General features: G+C 46.0%; 6 protein-coding genes across 6 annotated transcripts; 2 read left to right on the forward strand and 4 right to left on the reverse strand.

Annotated features, from left to right (window-relative positions):
* Window positions 1-610: 610 nt before the first annotated feature.
* Window positions 611-2703, forward strand: GLAREA_10425 (uncharacterized protein; the record flags this gene model as incomplete). Its single annotated transcript, XM_008080475.1, has 3 exons — window positions 611-825; window positions 896-1169; window positions 1240-2703. The coding sequence occupies 3 exons, from the start codon at window positions 611-613 to the stop codon at window positions 2701-2703; spliced, it is 1953 nt and encodes a 650-aa protein (XP_008078666.1).
* Window positions 2704-4691: 1988 nt separating this feature from the next.
* Window positions 4692-5742, reverse strand: GLAREA_10426 (alpha/beta-Hydrolase; the record flags this gene model as incomplete). Its single annotated transcript, XM_008080476.1, has 3 exons — window positions 4692-4857; window positions 4918-5301; window positions 5351-5742. The coding sequence occupies 3 exons, from the start codon at window positions 5740-5742 to the stop codon at window positions 4692-4694; spliced, it is 942 nt and encodes a 313-aa protein (XP_008078667.1).
* Window positions 5743-6852: 1110 nt separating this feature from the next.
* GLAREA_10427 (uncharacterized protein) lies at window positions 6853-8130 on the forward strand (the record flags this gene model as incomplete). The annotated part of the gene is made up of 5 exons (XM_008080477.1): window positions 6853-6970; window positions 7055-7386; window positions 7434-7719; window positions 7773-8010; window positions 8058-8130. 5 exons carry the CDS (start codon window positions 6853-6855, stop codon window positions 8128-8130), a joined length of 1047 nt encoding a protein of 348 aa, XP_008078668.1.
* A 62-nt stretch (window positions 8131-8192) lies between these two features.
* Window positions 8193-9122, reverse strand: GLAREA_10428 (NAD(P)-binding Rossmann-fold containing protein; the record flags this gene model as incomplete). Its single annotated transcript, XM_008080478.1, has 4 exons — window positions 8193-8378; window positions 8432-8588; window positions 8649-8756; window positions 8821-9122. The coding sequence occupies 4 exons, from the start codon at window positions 9120-9122 to the stop codon at window positions 8193-8195; spliced, it is 753 nt and encodes a 250-aa protein (XP_008078669.1).
* A 737-nt stretch (window positions 9123-9859) lies between these two features.
* GLAREA_10429 (Zn2/Cys6 DNA-binding protein) lies at window positions 9860-12205 on the reverse strand (the record flags this gene model as incomplete). The annotated part of the gene is made up of 4 exons (XM_008080479.1): window positions 9860-10647; window positions 10696-11802; window positions 11877-11899; window positions 11958-12205. The coding sequence occupies 4 exons, from the start codon at window positions 12203-12205 to the stop codon at window positions 9860-9862; spliced, it is 2166 nt and encodes a 721-aa protein (XP_008078670.1).
* Window positions 12206-12500: 295 nt separating this feature from the next.
* On the reverse strand, window positions 12501-14327 carry GLAREA_10430 (Amidase signature (AS) enzyme; the record flags this gene model as incomplete). Its single annotated transcript, XM_008080480.1, has 5 exons — window positions 12501-12572; window positions 12617-13352; window positions 13399-13646; window positions 13697-13969; window positions 14049-14327. The coding sequence occupies 5 exons, from the start codon at window positions 14325-14327 to the stop codon at window positions 12501-12503; spliced, it is 1608 nt and encodes a 535-aa protein (XP_008078671.1).
* Window positions 14328-14893: the final 566 nt, after the last annotated feature.

Here is a 14893-nt window from a genome sequence, read left to right on the forward strand (position 1 = left end):
CGAGCCGAATTACCCCCGAGTACCTTCCTGATCCACAAGAAGAACTTAAACTTCTAAATTATATATAAAAAGGCCTTTGATTATAAAAAGCTATTACTTAGACTCGTAATTCTTCTAAATAACTAATAACTTTGGCTATTATAGCTTCTAAATAAATATCATTATAGTGTGAATTGTTATATAAATATAGTAAGCGTTCCGTGTTGTATAAATTTGGGGGTCGGATTTTCGGATCCAAAAATCCAGGTTATTTTGTCCACCCCAAGAACATTAGTAGTGGACCGTAGCTCCAACGATTCAGCAGCCGGTATTGGACGCAGAGCTGGTACCCTACCAAAGAGAAAACTGAAGCACCCAAGAATGACCGAAAAGGACTTTGGTGCAGAAATATTTGGGGGCCGTAACCTTAGGCTTTATCCACCAGTCAATACCCTGGAACAATTTGGGGCTGTTTCCGCACGGAACTTTGCAGCTTCAGCTGGACCACCATTTCGATCGAGATACTGGAATGTCACAGCCTCTCCAGCATGACAGGATATGAAAGAATCCAAGGCCTCGTATCAATACCTTCACTCTCAAACCGAGTGTGATTACCTCAATTCAAGAAGGCATGACAACAGAAACCTTAGAACACACTACAACAGAGCCCATCAAGCGAATAATCCGGCAATTCAGCCACACAGTCCTGACTGACCACCCTGACGACCAGCTCGCGGTGGTTCTCGCAACACAAGAAACGAAAGATGAAGAAGATGAGAAAAATGCAGTCATCCTCAGACAACAGTGGAAGTCCCTGTTCCTCCTGGGTGCAACACAACACTTCGAGTAAGGCCATCTTCCTTCAACTACAAACAATAGGTGCCTACGTTCTCGACAAATACTAACCCCGTTCCAGAACAGAAGAAGAAAAGAAGCTCGATGAATCAAGTCTCGAGCTAGCCAAAGCATGGGAAGACTTCCAAAAATGCATCCCCAAAACCCAACGCGCCCCCATTGATAGCCCACCAGACTTCAACTCCGTGGCTCAAGCCGTAGCGACCGCCCACTCGGCTTGGAAAGCCAAAGAGAAAGGCAAGATGTCCAAGTTCAAAAATTACTTCGGGAACCTGTGCCAGAGCCTCTATGATTTCAAAGACGTTTTTGCCGTGCTTCCAACCCAGGATAAGTATGTGTGTCTCTTGACCGGATCTTTGGCTGCCATAGTAAAGGTACTCTCCCACCTCACTCACACACACTCAGATAGTTAGGCCATTCATTGATAAACCGCAGGCAACAACCAACCACCGGAAGATCGCTATGGCCATCTCGGACTGTCTCGAAAACCTGGGCGAGGATATCAGCTACTGGAAACGCCAATTGATAATCCACTCCTCCAACCCCCATATGAAACGCTACATCGCCTCGCTCTACACGTTAATCTTTCAACTCCTCGTCTCGATAATGTTCTGGTTCAAGTCATCTGTGCACCGTCTAACCTCCGCCTTTGACACGAACGCCCTTGAAAAATTGATATCCGGCAAAACCACAAAAATGCAGGCCCTAGCCCAACGTTTGGAAAACGAGGGGAAATTGGTTACAGAAGCACATGTCCAAAAATTGGTACAATCGGCCGAAGAGAAAGAGGGTCAAAATATTGATATCGCGCGAGCCTTAGAGCGTTTCCTCGGCGAAGTCGAAGGTCGCTTCCTAGGCCGTGTCGAAAGCCTCGTTGCGACCTCGATCCAGACCTCACTCCGCCAGGAGGCAAAAGCTATTCTCTGGGACATGCATTATTCACGCTCCACCCATATCCCCTCCCCTCCTCTCCAACTATCAGAACCTCCGACCTCCAGTTCGCTTTCCCATTCTCAACATAACGTATACACGCACGCCCAACTTCTCGCCAGCGGACTCCGACTACAGAAATACGCACAAAACGGTCTAGTAGAGAAGTTAGCCTCGAGATCAAAAGAATTACAGCTTCACACCGAGATCCTGACACGGATAGCGCGCTGGTCCAAAAATCCTATTAGCGCATCCCTCTGGATCTGCGGGATGCACCAGGCTGAGAGGCCATCGCGTTATACACTTACTACTGCACATCTCGTTCTCGCTACACAGAATGCGGGTATTCCCGTGCTGTCGTATTTCTGCCAGCGGCGTGCGTTATCTCGTCCGATTGTGGGGGGAGAAGAGCAGGAAGAGGATGAGCATGAGGATGATGAAGAGGAGAGGCCTGCGAAGAGCAAAGTTTCTATGGTAGTACTGAGCCTTATTTTCCAACTCGTGCGCCTGCTTCCCGAGGTCGTTACGACACAGATAGACCTCTCAGTTTCACGCTTCTCGTCACTAGCGCCCACACACTCTGCCCTACCTCTTGCTATGTCGCTACTCAAAGACCTTTTAACCTTCCGTCCACCGCTTATGTTCTGTTTCATCGATGGGCTGCACTTACTTAACCCAACTGGGATGGAGAAGGTGGAAGTGGAGGCGTTGAGGGAGGTGCTTCGAATATTGAGATTTGAAGGGGAGGTTGGTGCGGGAACTGGGATCACTGGGAGGGTGGAGAGGGTTGCCAAGACACTATTTACGACAGATGGATTTTGTGGTATTTTAGGAGGATTGAGGGGAGAAAGCAGACTCAACGTGGCGGATTTTGAGGGTGAAGGAACGGTAGGGAGGGGGGTTGACTTCGTGGAGACGAGAGCGCGGAGGGTGATTTGATGATTATGCATTTGCTTGGGAAGGCTTAAGCTCGGCGTAGATTGATGAAGATCGTGTCTAGTATTCATCTTTCAACAGGTGATGTGGCATGAATTATTTCTTATGACGTGCGGCAATTTTGTACGGGTATGGCAAAGCTATGGGGTTGCGGATAATGAGGAAGCGATGTACCTGCCTCGAGATTTGGGACGTATCCCACTGTACACAGTGTCTGATCATCCAAAGCCGACCAAGACGATACGGAAGAAAGGCGGAATATGCATGCATTTCTACAGTAAGCCTCTCCTAAGCTAGTTGTGCGCCCAAGAAGCGTCAATAGTCAGGTTCTATATCCAATCCAGAGAGCCCTAGAAGGCTATATATGTAAGCTCTATGATCTGTAGCTTGGAAATATCCTGGAGTTGGAGTAACTTACATGATAGATCGTCTCACATGGTCCACAGAATATTCATTGTCCAGCGATGTGGTCCTACAGTCCACTCCGATAGAATGACTTTAAATGGAATTTTGCGGCTGATTGTTTCCCATGTTGGTTCTAGAACGAATTTTGGGCGTAGACATCTACAATCCATGAAGTTGTTTTGTACTCTTCGAAAGCTATCGGAGACTTTCGCCAAGATATTATAAGGAACTGAATACGATGGACATCTCTTGCTGTGCGGTGAATCATTCTGACTTTTCTATGTTTGTCGACGTATACCAGGTTCCCGCACGTGGACGATATAATAAAGTTCTTTAGAGCGAATATCCCTTCGTCCTCTGTTTGTATACGCAGCACAACTTCGAGCTCTTTGAGTGTTAGTGCGCGAGTTACAATAGTAGACTACACTAGTATTGCCTTTGCGAGCGATTTTCCGACGTGAAAGTTGAGACATCCCTTTTAAAACCCTTTTATATAAGGAAATCACGCTAATAGAAACATTTTCAAGCTTTTCCACAAAAAGAACAATCCACAAGAAACACTCTTCTAATTTCTCCACGATCGTCAATTTGACCTTTTGCCGATATTCTGTAAGGTCGATATCTAACTTCTGTACTGTTGTCTCGACGTACAATTTGATATCACTTAAAGTATTCTCCGGAGACACAATTTCCCTAGTCACATTGCGCAGTTGTGAGACACCTTTCTCAATCACCTGAGTGTTTCGGCTCGTTATGAAAACGCGCAGTGGTACTTGTTCATAGTTATTGAGGTTAAAAACTTGTTGAGAGATGAAGAAATGCACGGAATACACCAACCAACATCAACTGCGTGAAGGAACCACGTATGAGGAAGTCAGTCGGGCCATCGTCAATAACTCCGCAGGAAAACCCCATGCGTCGTGCGATTCGTGCCATCCAAGGGACCGCATCATGCAATCTTGCCACTATGTTTCAAAAGGTCCACAGTAAGACCAATTGCATCGTGCGATTCGTGCCAGCGAAGGACTATGTATCCGGAGATGGATCGGGTCGGGTTATCTTTCCAATAATAAGCCCAAGAGTAATCGGCATAAGCACTAAAACGAACTGCATTGAAAAACCCTGCATAACACGCCCACGCTCTGTCGGTCAAAACTCCTCAAAGAAGAAAGACTACCAACTTGTTGAAAAGTTGTGTTCAAGGCTATGTGGCATCCTGGCAAGTCCGTATATACACAATTTCATTCCAAAATGACGCATGGCAGTATATTTCGTGTAATCAGTGTTTTCTTCTGAAAGACGATTTGTCTTGCTGCGAATCGGTGGTTTGCGTTGACGGAAATCCCATGTAACACCTTGACATAGACAAGTCGACAGACATTTCAGGTCAAGATCTCCCAGGTTCTTATGTTGTGGTAAGTGTATAAATCTGGGCATTTAAAGTATCCATCGCGGTCCTCTCGAATCTCGATTAATGCTTTTTCTGGAATCCTTGTGTATTGGTATCGTGTTTGTTTATTACTCGCGACAGTACTAGTTGAATAAAAAACTTTTTTCATGCTTTACCCGCACAAGTCTCAACATTCTCATCGAGTACTCTCGACATTCTTGATGAGTTCTACCAGCTGTTCTGCAACAAATGGTGGGTTATCCTTCTGAATAAAATGACCACATTTTGGTGCAATGAGTGGTCCCTTCGCTCTTTCGGGCTCAGTAAGCTGGCATAGTCCCTCGTTGTATTTCTGCCACTCACTTCACTTTTTTTTAGCGTAATTCCTCAACATGATTTACAAGTGTTAAGGGGGTACTTACGGTTGAGTATACCTTGCAGCCATGCCTAATGGTACCTTCATCATCAACCATTCTTCATTCGAGAACGCCTCCAGCTCATGACCTACAACTGTAATCCAAGGTCCTTTGTTTGTGGATTTGGATCCTTTGAGCTTTGGCTTGGATGGGTCAGGCAACATGCTTTTGATTTGTCGTCGATCAAAGCCCTCCTTATTCTTAGCATCCGCGGCAAATACGGTGGTCATCTTGATATACGCAGCTTCGTATACTTCAAGAGCAGTGCCAGCGGGAATCATCTTCTCCAGGTCGAAGGAAGGGTCCTTCGGGTTTGGCCAGATGTCAGCGTAATCAGCGTTTCCGGGGTTGGAGTCCAGGAACAGAATGCCTTCAACAATTTTAGGAAACCTGGGTGTGTCAGTGAAAGATGACCCTAAAGCTAACGGTTTCATGTTACCTATCGGCATATCTTCTTGCGATGTGTGCACCGATACTGTTATTGACAAAAACAATACGCGAGCAACGACCAGGGGAGAGAGTTTCAATCAATTCGTGAAGGTCGTCGGTCACGTGGTCAAGTGTATGGGCGTAGCCGGGTTCTCTTTCTGGTAAATTTTCTCTTGGGTCTCTAGATGAGGCACCTTGTCCATAGCGATCATAAGTGAGCATCCATGGCTTTGGTAAAATGCTCGATTGCTCCTTGAAGAGAGTAATGCACGGTTTCCAGGCAAGTTGTGGTAATACCAGACCGTTGAGGAAGACAATGAGAAGATCACTTTCTGAGTCTCCTTCGAAAAGCTCATAAGCAACAGAGGCGCCAGGCTTGGATGGAAGGCTCACGGTGGGCATGTTGGGTGGCCTTGTGCTTGGGAAACCACCAAGTTTGAATGACCAAAAACGTTCTTAATGTTGAAGGTGATTTTGAGCGGCAAGTATGCTAAAGGACTAGAATTATTCCTTGTTGGTGGTGCTGTTGGCATTCACCAAAATGGTTACAAGCGGAAGGTCACACCCGTCTGACCCGAATTGACTGCTTATGTTCCAACTCATCAGGGTATCCTACAGCTGCGTTCCAACTTGGAGCGTAAACCTCTTCAGGAATGAAACTGACAGACCGCGATCTATTTTGCCCATACAGTATATGTCAATACCGCGCCTTCTTCAAACAGGCACCGCCGAATTCTGCTGCGATGCTCTCGATGAAAGCTTGAGCGCATCTTCGAAGGAAGTCGTCGAGGATTTGCTACGCCGGAGAAAATAGCGTGAGAACTTTATGATGCGCGTGAGGCTACAGAATAGTTATAGATTTAGGGTAAATGGGATTGATGGACTTGATAAGGAGCTAGCTGGAACGTACCATACTGCTGCAGTTTTAGACATTGGAGAGTCATTGTATCACAGCCCGCCCTTCAAATCAAATGAAAGGTGTGGAGCAAACCCCATTCTCCGTAGACCACGCATGTGGATATCGTTTTGCGATGTTGAGGGGAAGGGCTTGAGATGTTTCGCTGGCGGCCACTTCGTCGAATGGTGTAAGACAGTACGGCCAAGTCCGGTCCGGTCCGGTCCGAGAGCCCCGCTTCGGGACCAGCGCCCACCGAGAACAACTGCTAAATTTCTAGGTTCCAGCTTACAAAGCTTCAATACCAACTGGGTGAGCCAAAGTTGGTTCGCTGAACTGAACGTGAGGTTTTGTTGGAGCCTAGTGACTTTGTTGGGATATCCGGTTTATGGCTTTGCCTGCTCGCTCATTTGAGTCGTGTTTCAACACTCTGCAACTCTACTTGTATTCACGCCGCCAATTTCATATTTCCAAAATCAGGGGAATAAAAGTAAAGATTATGACACTAATTCTGTGTCTCATCACCAGTTGGCTCTACTCCGGTAAAGCAGCAAATACGTTGAGTCACTTGGTTCTCTCTCTCAAATATTAACATTTCACTGCACAAGGAGTCAAATATGGCAGACATTGAATTTGGCACAGAATTCCCTGAGCTCAATCTTCTCACCATTGAAGAGACAATTGTTGATGGGCAGTTCATTCAACACGTCATGGTGGACGAAAACGTAATTGCAAGTAAGTTAAAAATTTCCAAAGATCGGTCGACAATGAGATTGATATCTTGGCGAGAATTACCACATAGAACACATTTTATAACAGCGAGAAAGCATGGCTCAAGTATGTGGACGCAAACAGCTCAAATCTTTACCTCGCTCCCAGATGGTTCCCCTAAGTCATACTTCCTGAAGATCTCAGCCGGTATTCTTGGTTTTGGAATGGCGGAAGGAGAATACGAGTCAATTGCTGCAATCCACAAAGTCAAACCAGAATTCTGTCCCAAGCCCCATGGATGGGGAACTTTCAAGTCTAACCCTTATCTTCATTTTCTTTTCACTGATTTTGTGGAAATGAAAGAAAACGTTCCTGAGAAAGATACGTTCACCACGAAGTTGGCGGAGTGCCATCACGCTTCTATGGGATTGTCGCCAATGGTAAATTTGGGTTTCATTGTACCACATACAACGGAAATCCTGCTCAGGACAATACTTGGACCGATACTTGGGAAGAGTGCTATAAAAACAACATTGTTCGTATGCTTCAGCTCGAAGCAGAAGCTCGCGGGTCTAGCGAGGAGTTGAACGAACTCACCAAACCTTTACTACAAAAAGTCATTCCAAGATTGCTACGACCACTGGAAACGAGTCTTAACTATTTGAAGCCTTGTTTTCTTCATGGAGATCTGTGGCATAGAAATACCGCTACTGAATTGAGCACTGGAAAGCCGATCACTTTCGATGCATCAGCATTCTGGGGTCACAACGAATGTGAGTCTCTTCTCTATCTTGTATGTGTTTCGTTTGCCGCTGACATGTTTCAGATGAAGTTAGAACGATGAGGACGGCTGGCGGCCAATTTGATCGGAGCTATCTCAACTCCTACTATCAAAAGTGTCCCCTTCGGAGCCGACTGAGGACGCCGAAGATCGCCTCACTCTTTATGCCTTGTAAGAAAAGCTACATTGTCTCAAAACAATCTTTATTAATGGAACTCGAAATTAGACGGTCGAGAATTCACGACCCTGCACTCTACTCTATGAATGATAGATATAGGACCTTGTATATATGCAATAAGTGTTGTAAGAAAATTCACTAACCGCTTCTAGGCTCATCGAACAGATGCGATTATTGGTTGAGAGGTTCCCAAACGGGTACGAAGAGCCGAAAACCAAAATTTAATAAGTTGCCAGCCGATAGTTTCGAACAGCTTTGAAATGGCGATAGAAGCTTCCGACAACTATCTACCAAGGAGGATTCCCACCATCATACTGATTCAACCCCTCATTATGCTCCCACCCAGCAACCCGAATATTAACAAATAGCCCACTAGACTCTTTCCCATGTTTGTCAATCGCCTCAATGACCGCTTTTGCACCGGTTTCAACATCGAGATCGGCACTGGAGCCGCCCAATTCTGTTCGAAGCCACTGGATACTATAGTTAGTCGGAGTTGCTTGAAACATGCGAAAGTTGTACTCACACCTGGAGAAACTGCCAAGAAGGTAAATCCTTCCTCGGCGTACGTTTGCGCATACAGAACTGTAAGCATATTCAAGGCTGCTTTGGTGATTTTGTAAGATGGGACCAACATCATGCTGTATCTAGAAGCCATCGATATGGAGCCGACAGTGGTAGACCTGACGTTGTTAGCCCTTTATTAGTGCGCATGCCATCGAAACTAATTGGGAATCTCGTACATATTGATCACCTTTTTCTGTCCACCCTTTTTCAGCAACGGAAGGAAGGTTTTCGTTACAAGATGAGCTCCATTTACGTTGGTCGAAAAGGCTGATTCGAGGTCATCCCTTACTTTCTGTTAGAAAGACTGATAGTAAGTGAACCCACAGGCGCATATGACGCTACACTCACATTGCATGTATTCCATCAGTCATCCAATTGATAACCGCAGCGTTGTTAATCAGAACATCAACACCTTTGCCATCCAGTATTGCTGCAATCTTGCTTTCTGCCTCTTCTAAGCTTGGCGGGCTCGTGATATCGAGCTTCACGTGTTTAACTCGTCCTTGCGAAGTTGTCATCACTTCGTTCAGTGCTGGAGTAGGGTTACCGCGAGATGTTGCAAACACTATGTTGGCAGGTGTCTTTGCGAGTTCAGCCGTTAGAGCAAGGCCCAAGCCGTGAGAGCAGCCAGTGATGATGTAAGTCGCCATTGTTGACAAGAGATTAGTTGCGACGATTCTAAAGCTTGATTTTCAGTCGAGAAAATGAAAATGTGGTGTTGAAAGAGGGGTAAGCTTTCACTCAGAATCTTGCTTTTCAGTCGTGTTGGTTGCGTAAAACTTGGGTGTTGGTCTTACATTATGTTATTCTCTTCCGACATTCCAACAAGGTATGTCGTCAAGGACTTAAAGAGTGTTTCGCCAGACGTTCTTCAGCTTGTAATGCATGGATGGCAAGAACTTATATTCAGTACATCCAATTCTACGCTTGGTAGTGGTGCAATTATTGTGGATAACATTATTCTTTGGTTCCGCCAGGTTCATCGTCGAGCAATCCCTTTAGCATGACACCCCGAACAGGCGAAAGAATTCAGAACTGTGATATAAAATATTATAGTACGAATTATCGAGTCTTCTGAGTTCGATCCGATCCCCCCAATTTCATCTTGCCGAAGCTCGTTATGTTTCTCGAATTACCGTCAGTTTACTTCTTGTTCCTCAAATACGTTCAACTGAATGTGTCGAAATTAAATGTAGCTGTGATGATGAATTGTTTATCGCGAACCAATTAGCCACCGTGATTAATATCTTTATCACTATATCGTATCTATAATTCGGTTGATTGCACTTCAACGACGCGCTCGTCGTAACTTGTTGTCCACAATTCGAGACTGGTCATCTGCTCACCAGATACGCCAATGTACCTCTGAAACGAACCAAGGCAATTCTTAGAATCCGGCAAAGTGATTCCCTCTCTCATCATACTCTTGGACAAATGGCCGACCAGGTATTGCGGGGTTGATATTTGGAATAGTCTCAAAATTATACAGTTGATCAAGCCCCCAATCTTGGATGTCGCCTGACGTAAAATTGACATGGTTCGAAAAGTCTGACCATTGAGGAAGGTTTTCATGCGCCATTTGGTTGGTGCCAGCTTCAACATCTGGCTCGTATGCTCCAAGGCTCTCAGTGGAATAACCAACACTTGGTGACACCTCGTTCATTCCCGTGTTGGTGGGCTCATGCGCATGCAAATTCATGTCAACTTCGGGTGCAAGGGGTACTTGATCGCTTCTGCTATCCTCGGTCTCCAGCTTCCCAACTTTAGGTGTTCCATTTTTGGAGGTTGCATCCTTAACGAACACTGTTGAGGTATCAAGAAGGCCGACCGTGAATTTCATGAACTCTGCTGCTTTGCTGCTAACTCTCAAAGTCCATCGATACTCTGCAAGCTGCGATTTGTAAAACTCTGCTTCTTCGGCGGTTTGACTCGTCGCCCACAGTAAACTTCCAAAGGTACCGATAATGGCGAGATTAACTTTTGACGCAAAATACCAAAAGCTCTGCAGGTGAGCAGGTTCTAACCTGTTGACTAGGTCGATCGCGGATGTGAATCGCATCTTTGCTGCGGCTCGTGTGATGGATCGAAGGTTTTCGTCTGTGTGGCTTGCGTCGAATCTGATAATCGCCCTGTGAAGTGTCACTTCAGCTGCAAAGTAAGCTAAATGTAGCGAGCCTATAAGGGTTAGTTAAAATCAATTTGTGAAGCAGCTGTATGGCCTACCTGTCGACGAAAGTTTCCTCGCTCTCGTTTCGCCAATCGCCAAACTCGATGGCAGTCTGGCATACCATTCTTTCAACCGCAGCTGTATGGGTTTTGCTTTCTCAAGCGTTACCAGAGTCGCATTTTCATGCTCATCTTCCAACGCCGCGGTCGCTCTGAGAGTGAAAAAAGTTGCCAGAATATCGTTCAAGATTTCAGTCAAAGAGATCATAGCAATGTATGATAGTCTTCCCTTCTCAATTTCCGAGCTGCCTTCTTCTTCGTCGTCATCTATCGTAGTCTCGGGGAAGTCTCTCGCTTCGACCGGACGTACACACCAGTTTTCCATATTTATCAAGGGCGGTCGGCCGTGTATCAAAGCCCCCCATCGGTCCTGCATGAACAGCCCCCAAGCAAGTCTCTTTCTCAGACTTCTCTCCCATTCCGGAATTTTCCAGCCAGAACAGTCAAGATGAAGACCGAGGTTCTGCGCTACCGCTACCAATTGTCCGGTCAGTGACCAGGAATCTCCATCTGGTCGTTGGAGCAGAAGTAAGCCCGCTTGAACTGTCGATAGTTTGGGTCGATTTGTGACATCGGTGATGAACTTTGGGGCTAGCCTTTCAAGCTTCTGAACATCCGGCTTAGGAAGGTTCACGAGGTCTGGACTATATGACCACCAATTGAGAGCCAGTATGTAAACGGCCGCGAGAATTGGGGGTGTAAATTCCCGATATGTGCGAGCATATTTCTCCAGAAACACCTTTTTGTGCATGATTGGAAAACTCGGGTGGACGATTCGGAAATACAGGTCCACTAGCGCGCGTCCATGTGGCCGAACAATGCTTTCAACAAGATCCAAATTCGTCAGCTCCTCATCTATTTCTGCCTGACTCTCCAATTTCATGATGAAATGATTTTGAGGGCTGACACGTCGAAGTGTCCCTGGTGTGCTGACGAATTCTCCCCTGCCATTGAAAGGAGAAAGATTGATTAATTGGGTGTCATATTCAGTAGTCTGCCCAAGATATTGACCATGCTGTCGGTTTTGTAGACCTAAAGTTTGTTTCAACAATGAAGGCCCTTGAAGAACTGTGTAATCGCTAATTGGTGGTTTGGAGTGAATACCTGCACGTGATTAGCTTCGACATAGAGTGACAAATTTAATGTTCGAAGTCTCGTCCGATGCGTATATTACATACTGATTCTTTCGGACTCGGGAGATCTAAATAAATTGTTAGTCGGACTCCTGAAGCTGAATCAAGGCAATTTTTGCCACGTACTGGGGTTTCGTTTTCTCATCATCGTCCAACCGGCGTCGCTTTCTTCTTTGCGGACTTTGAACGAATGTGCATTGCTCTGAGCGGGACTGACACATGATACAGGTCTCGGAATCCTGTGGCATAATACATCTACTTTTTCTCCTTCGACACGCATCACAAGGTCTGTCTTTTCTGGTCCAGGGGTTGTTTACCGCAGCTTTGGCAGCGGTAGAGGCATTTTGTTGCCCCTCACCCGGATTTGAAGCCATAGTAATGGACTGACACCGTGATAGAATCACATTGAGCCCTCGCTAGCCAACATGACTTGTGTTTGGGTCATATCGCGATCATTGAGGTTCATATCAAAGTCTCACCAAAACGGAAATCACGAGAGATAAGGATATGGTCATGTGATGAAGGCCGTCGCGCTAATCAATTCTTCCCGTTTGCTTGACAACAACAATCTCCGGCGGATATCATACAACATCAACAGCTTCATCAAGTTTACTTGTTTCCCCAGAACACTTTCAATTTTTTACATTTTATATATACATACCCATCTCTTCAAGCACTGATAATTGATTCTAGGTACTTTGCATTTGCAACGAGCTCTTCATCTCTGAAATGTTTTCCAATCTGCCAAGTTAGCCAAGTCGGTAACATTCTTGAGGACGACTCACCAATTGATAAGCCAGCGGCGCGTCAGTATACCTCTCCGGCGCGTATTTCTTCTGCTCTGTCGCGTCGATGTCGTTCAGAGGCTGGAATTTGTCGTCGGCTGGGTCGAGCGCTGGGTCGACATTGAAGCCACACGGAAAAACAACACCTGGCTGATCAAAAAGATTCCAAATACTGGTGTAAAGCCAATAATGCGCGGTCTCGTGCTCGGCAGCAGCGCCCACATAGGTTGGGCATAAAATCACGTCAACTCCTCTTTCTTTCATGAGTTTGTGAGACATGTCTCGAAACCAGTCTCGCTTGACATTCAATTCCCAATTCTCGCGGATGTCCAGATGCTTGGCATAGTTGAGAGCAAACTCGCTCAGTGGCATGGCGGGCTCCCCTGAGGCTTCAAGAGCTTCTCGAATACAAGTACCGCCGTCAGGAAACAAAAGGGATTTCGTCACCTCGCCACCTTGCTCGTGTTTGAATGGTTGCCAATCTACGGTTTTGACCCCAGCCGACTTCAGCCTTTGTTCAGCATGGTTTAATGCTCTTTTGATAGGCGGATGTGTCTGTACCACTCCATCATTCCACATTATACCAACAGTCAAGTCCTTGGGAGTTTTCACTTCCCTCCACGGTATCGGTACCAAGTTCGTTTCTTCCTCCCATGGCTCCTGGTCGAGAACCGCTTTCTGAAATAGGTCGATATCCCTCAAAGAGTTCGTTAGAGGCCCAAGAGTGCATCGAATACTAAATGATTAGCTTCATGGCTTAATTCTTGTCGGTTTCAACTTACGACTCCTGACCGTCGCCTGCAAGCGATACGCCCTTCCATGGATTCCGGAGCATTGTTGGTCGGAGGCCGTATACACCACAGAAAGCAGCTGGGGCTCGAATTGATCCGCCAATATCGCTGCCAATGCCAATCGCGGCACACTTGAAACCAAGAGATGCCCCTTCTCCGCCCGATGACCCTCCTGGTGTTAGATTAAGGTTGTGCGGATTCAGGCTTCGGCCATATATGTTGTTGTTACAATCCAAATGCTGTTGTGGCGTCAGAACTGTGCTTGTTCACACATCGGAATTCAACAAACCATAACTGTCTGTGGCTCGTTCGTTCTGACGTGGAAAAGCGCTCCGGCTGCTTTCAGATTACGGATCATCAGAGCATCTTCTTTCTCGACACGATCAATCCACGAAACATATGCTGTATGACAAATTCGATCTTTGAAGTGAACCATTTCTTTGACGGAAATCGGGACTCCATGGAGCGGGCCCACGACTTTGCCAGTCTTCTGGTAAATGGCGTCTAACCTTTTGGCTTCTTCCAGCGCCTCGTCGAACATGAACTCGGTCGCAAAATTGAGCTATGCCAGTATATCATGTAAGCAGGTGACCGATGGAAGGACTTTACAACCGCTTGAATTTAATGTAGGTGCTGCTTACAAGCTGATGCCCTATGGTCGCTCTTTTGGTAAAGGCAATGAGAACTTGCTCTGCTGTCCACTCACCAACACCCATCTTCTCAACCAGTCCGGTAGCATCTGTCTCTGTTATGAGCAATTCAGCATCACTCAGTATGCCAGATTCTTTCGCAACTGATAAAACGTTCAATCTGTCTTTTGACGGTAGCTTTTCCTGTGGTAGCAACCATTCTTTTTTGATTGACTTTTCAAGAATATCTCTTGCAATTTTCGCCTTGGATTCCCAATTCTGCGCAATCATCGTGTCTGATTTTTCTTTGCGTATTTCTCCTGGTTGGAATCAAGAAAGTTTGCTGGGCTCGATCACCATGCTGTATTGATGGTCGTCTTTGTAGATCGAGCATCCCATTCTTGGCCCCCATTTTTGCCTGTTTATCGATAGATAATAGTTCAATTGATGTTGAAATATCTTGGACATTTTCAGGTGCGTGCCGACGGCGCGTCGCCGTTCATATGGTCTTTGGTGTGGCCGTAGCGTGGCCGCGGCCATTGCGGGGTTTCTACATCGCCTAAATATGATTGCGCGATCAAAACCCCACGATCCTATCATAACTTCAAGCTTTGTAGTCAAAGCTTAACCCATGAACCAGTTTCGTGGGCCAAGAGTTAAAATCCATCATCCACTTTCGTACGATAAGCTTTGTTGACCAAAATGTTCCTCAAGGCTTATCTAACGACGGGTTCTTTCTGGGGTCTCCATGAACAGGCGACGCGCCCTGATAGATAACAATAACCTGGCAATGGTCACGTACTTAAAGGCAATCTTTCGCCTATGATGGCGTTCTACTTCAGTCAGGAATATCCTAA

This window comes from Glarea lozoyensis (genome assembly GCF_000409485.1).
Source record: "Glarea lozoyensis ATCC 20868 chromosome Unknown GLAREA13, whole genome shotgun sequence".
Classification (NCBI taxonomy): domain Eukaryota; kingdom Fungi; phylum Ascomycota; class Leotiomycetes; order Helotiales; family Helotiaceae; genus Glarea; species Glarea lozoyensis.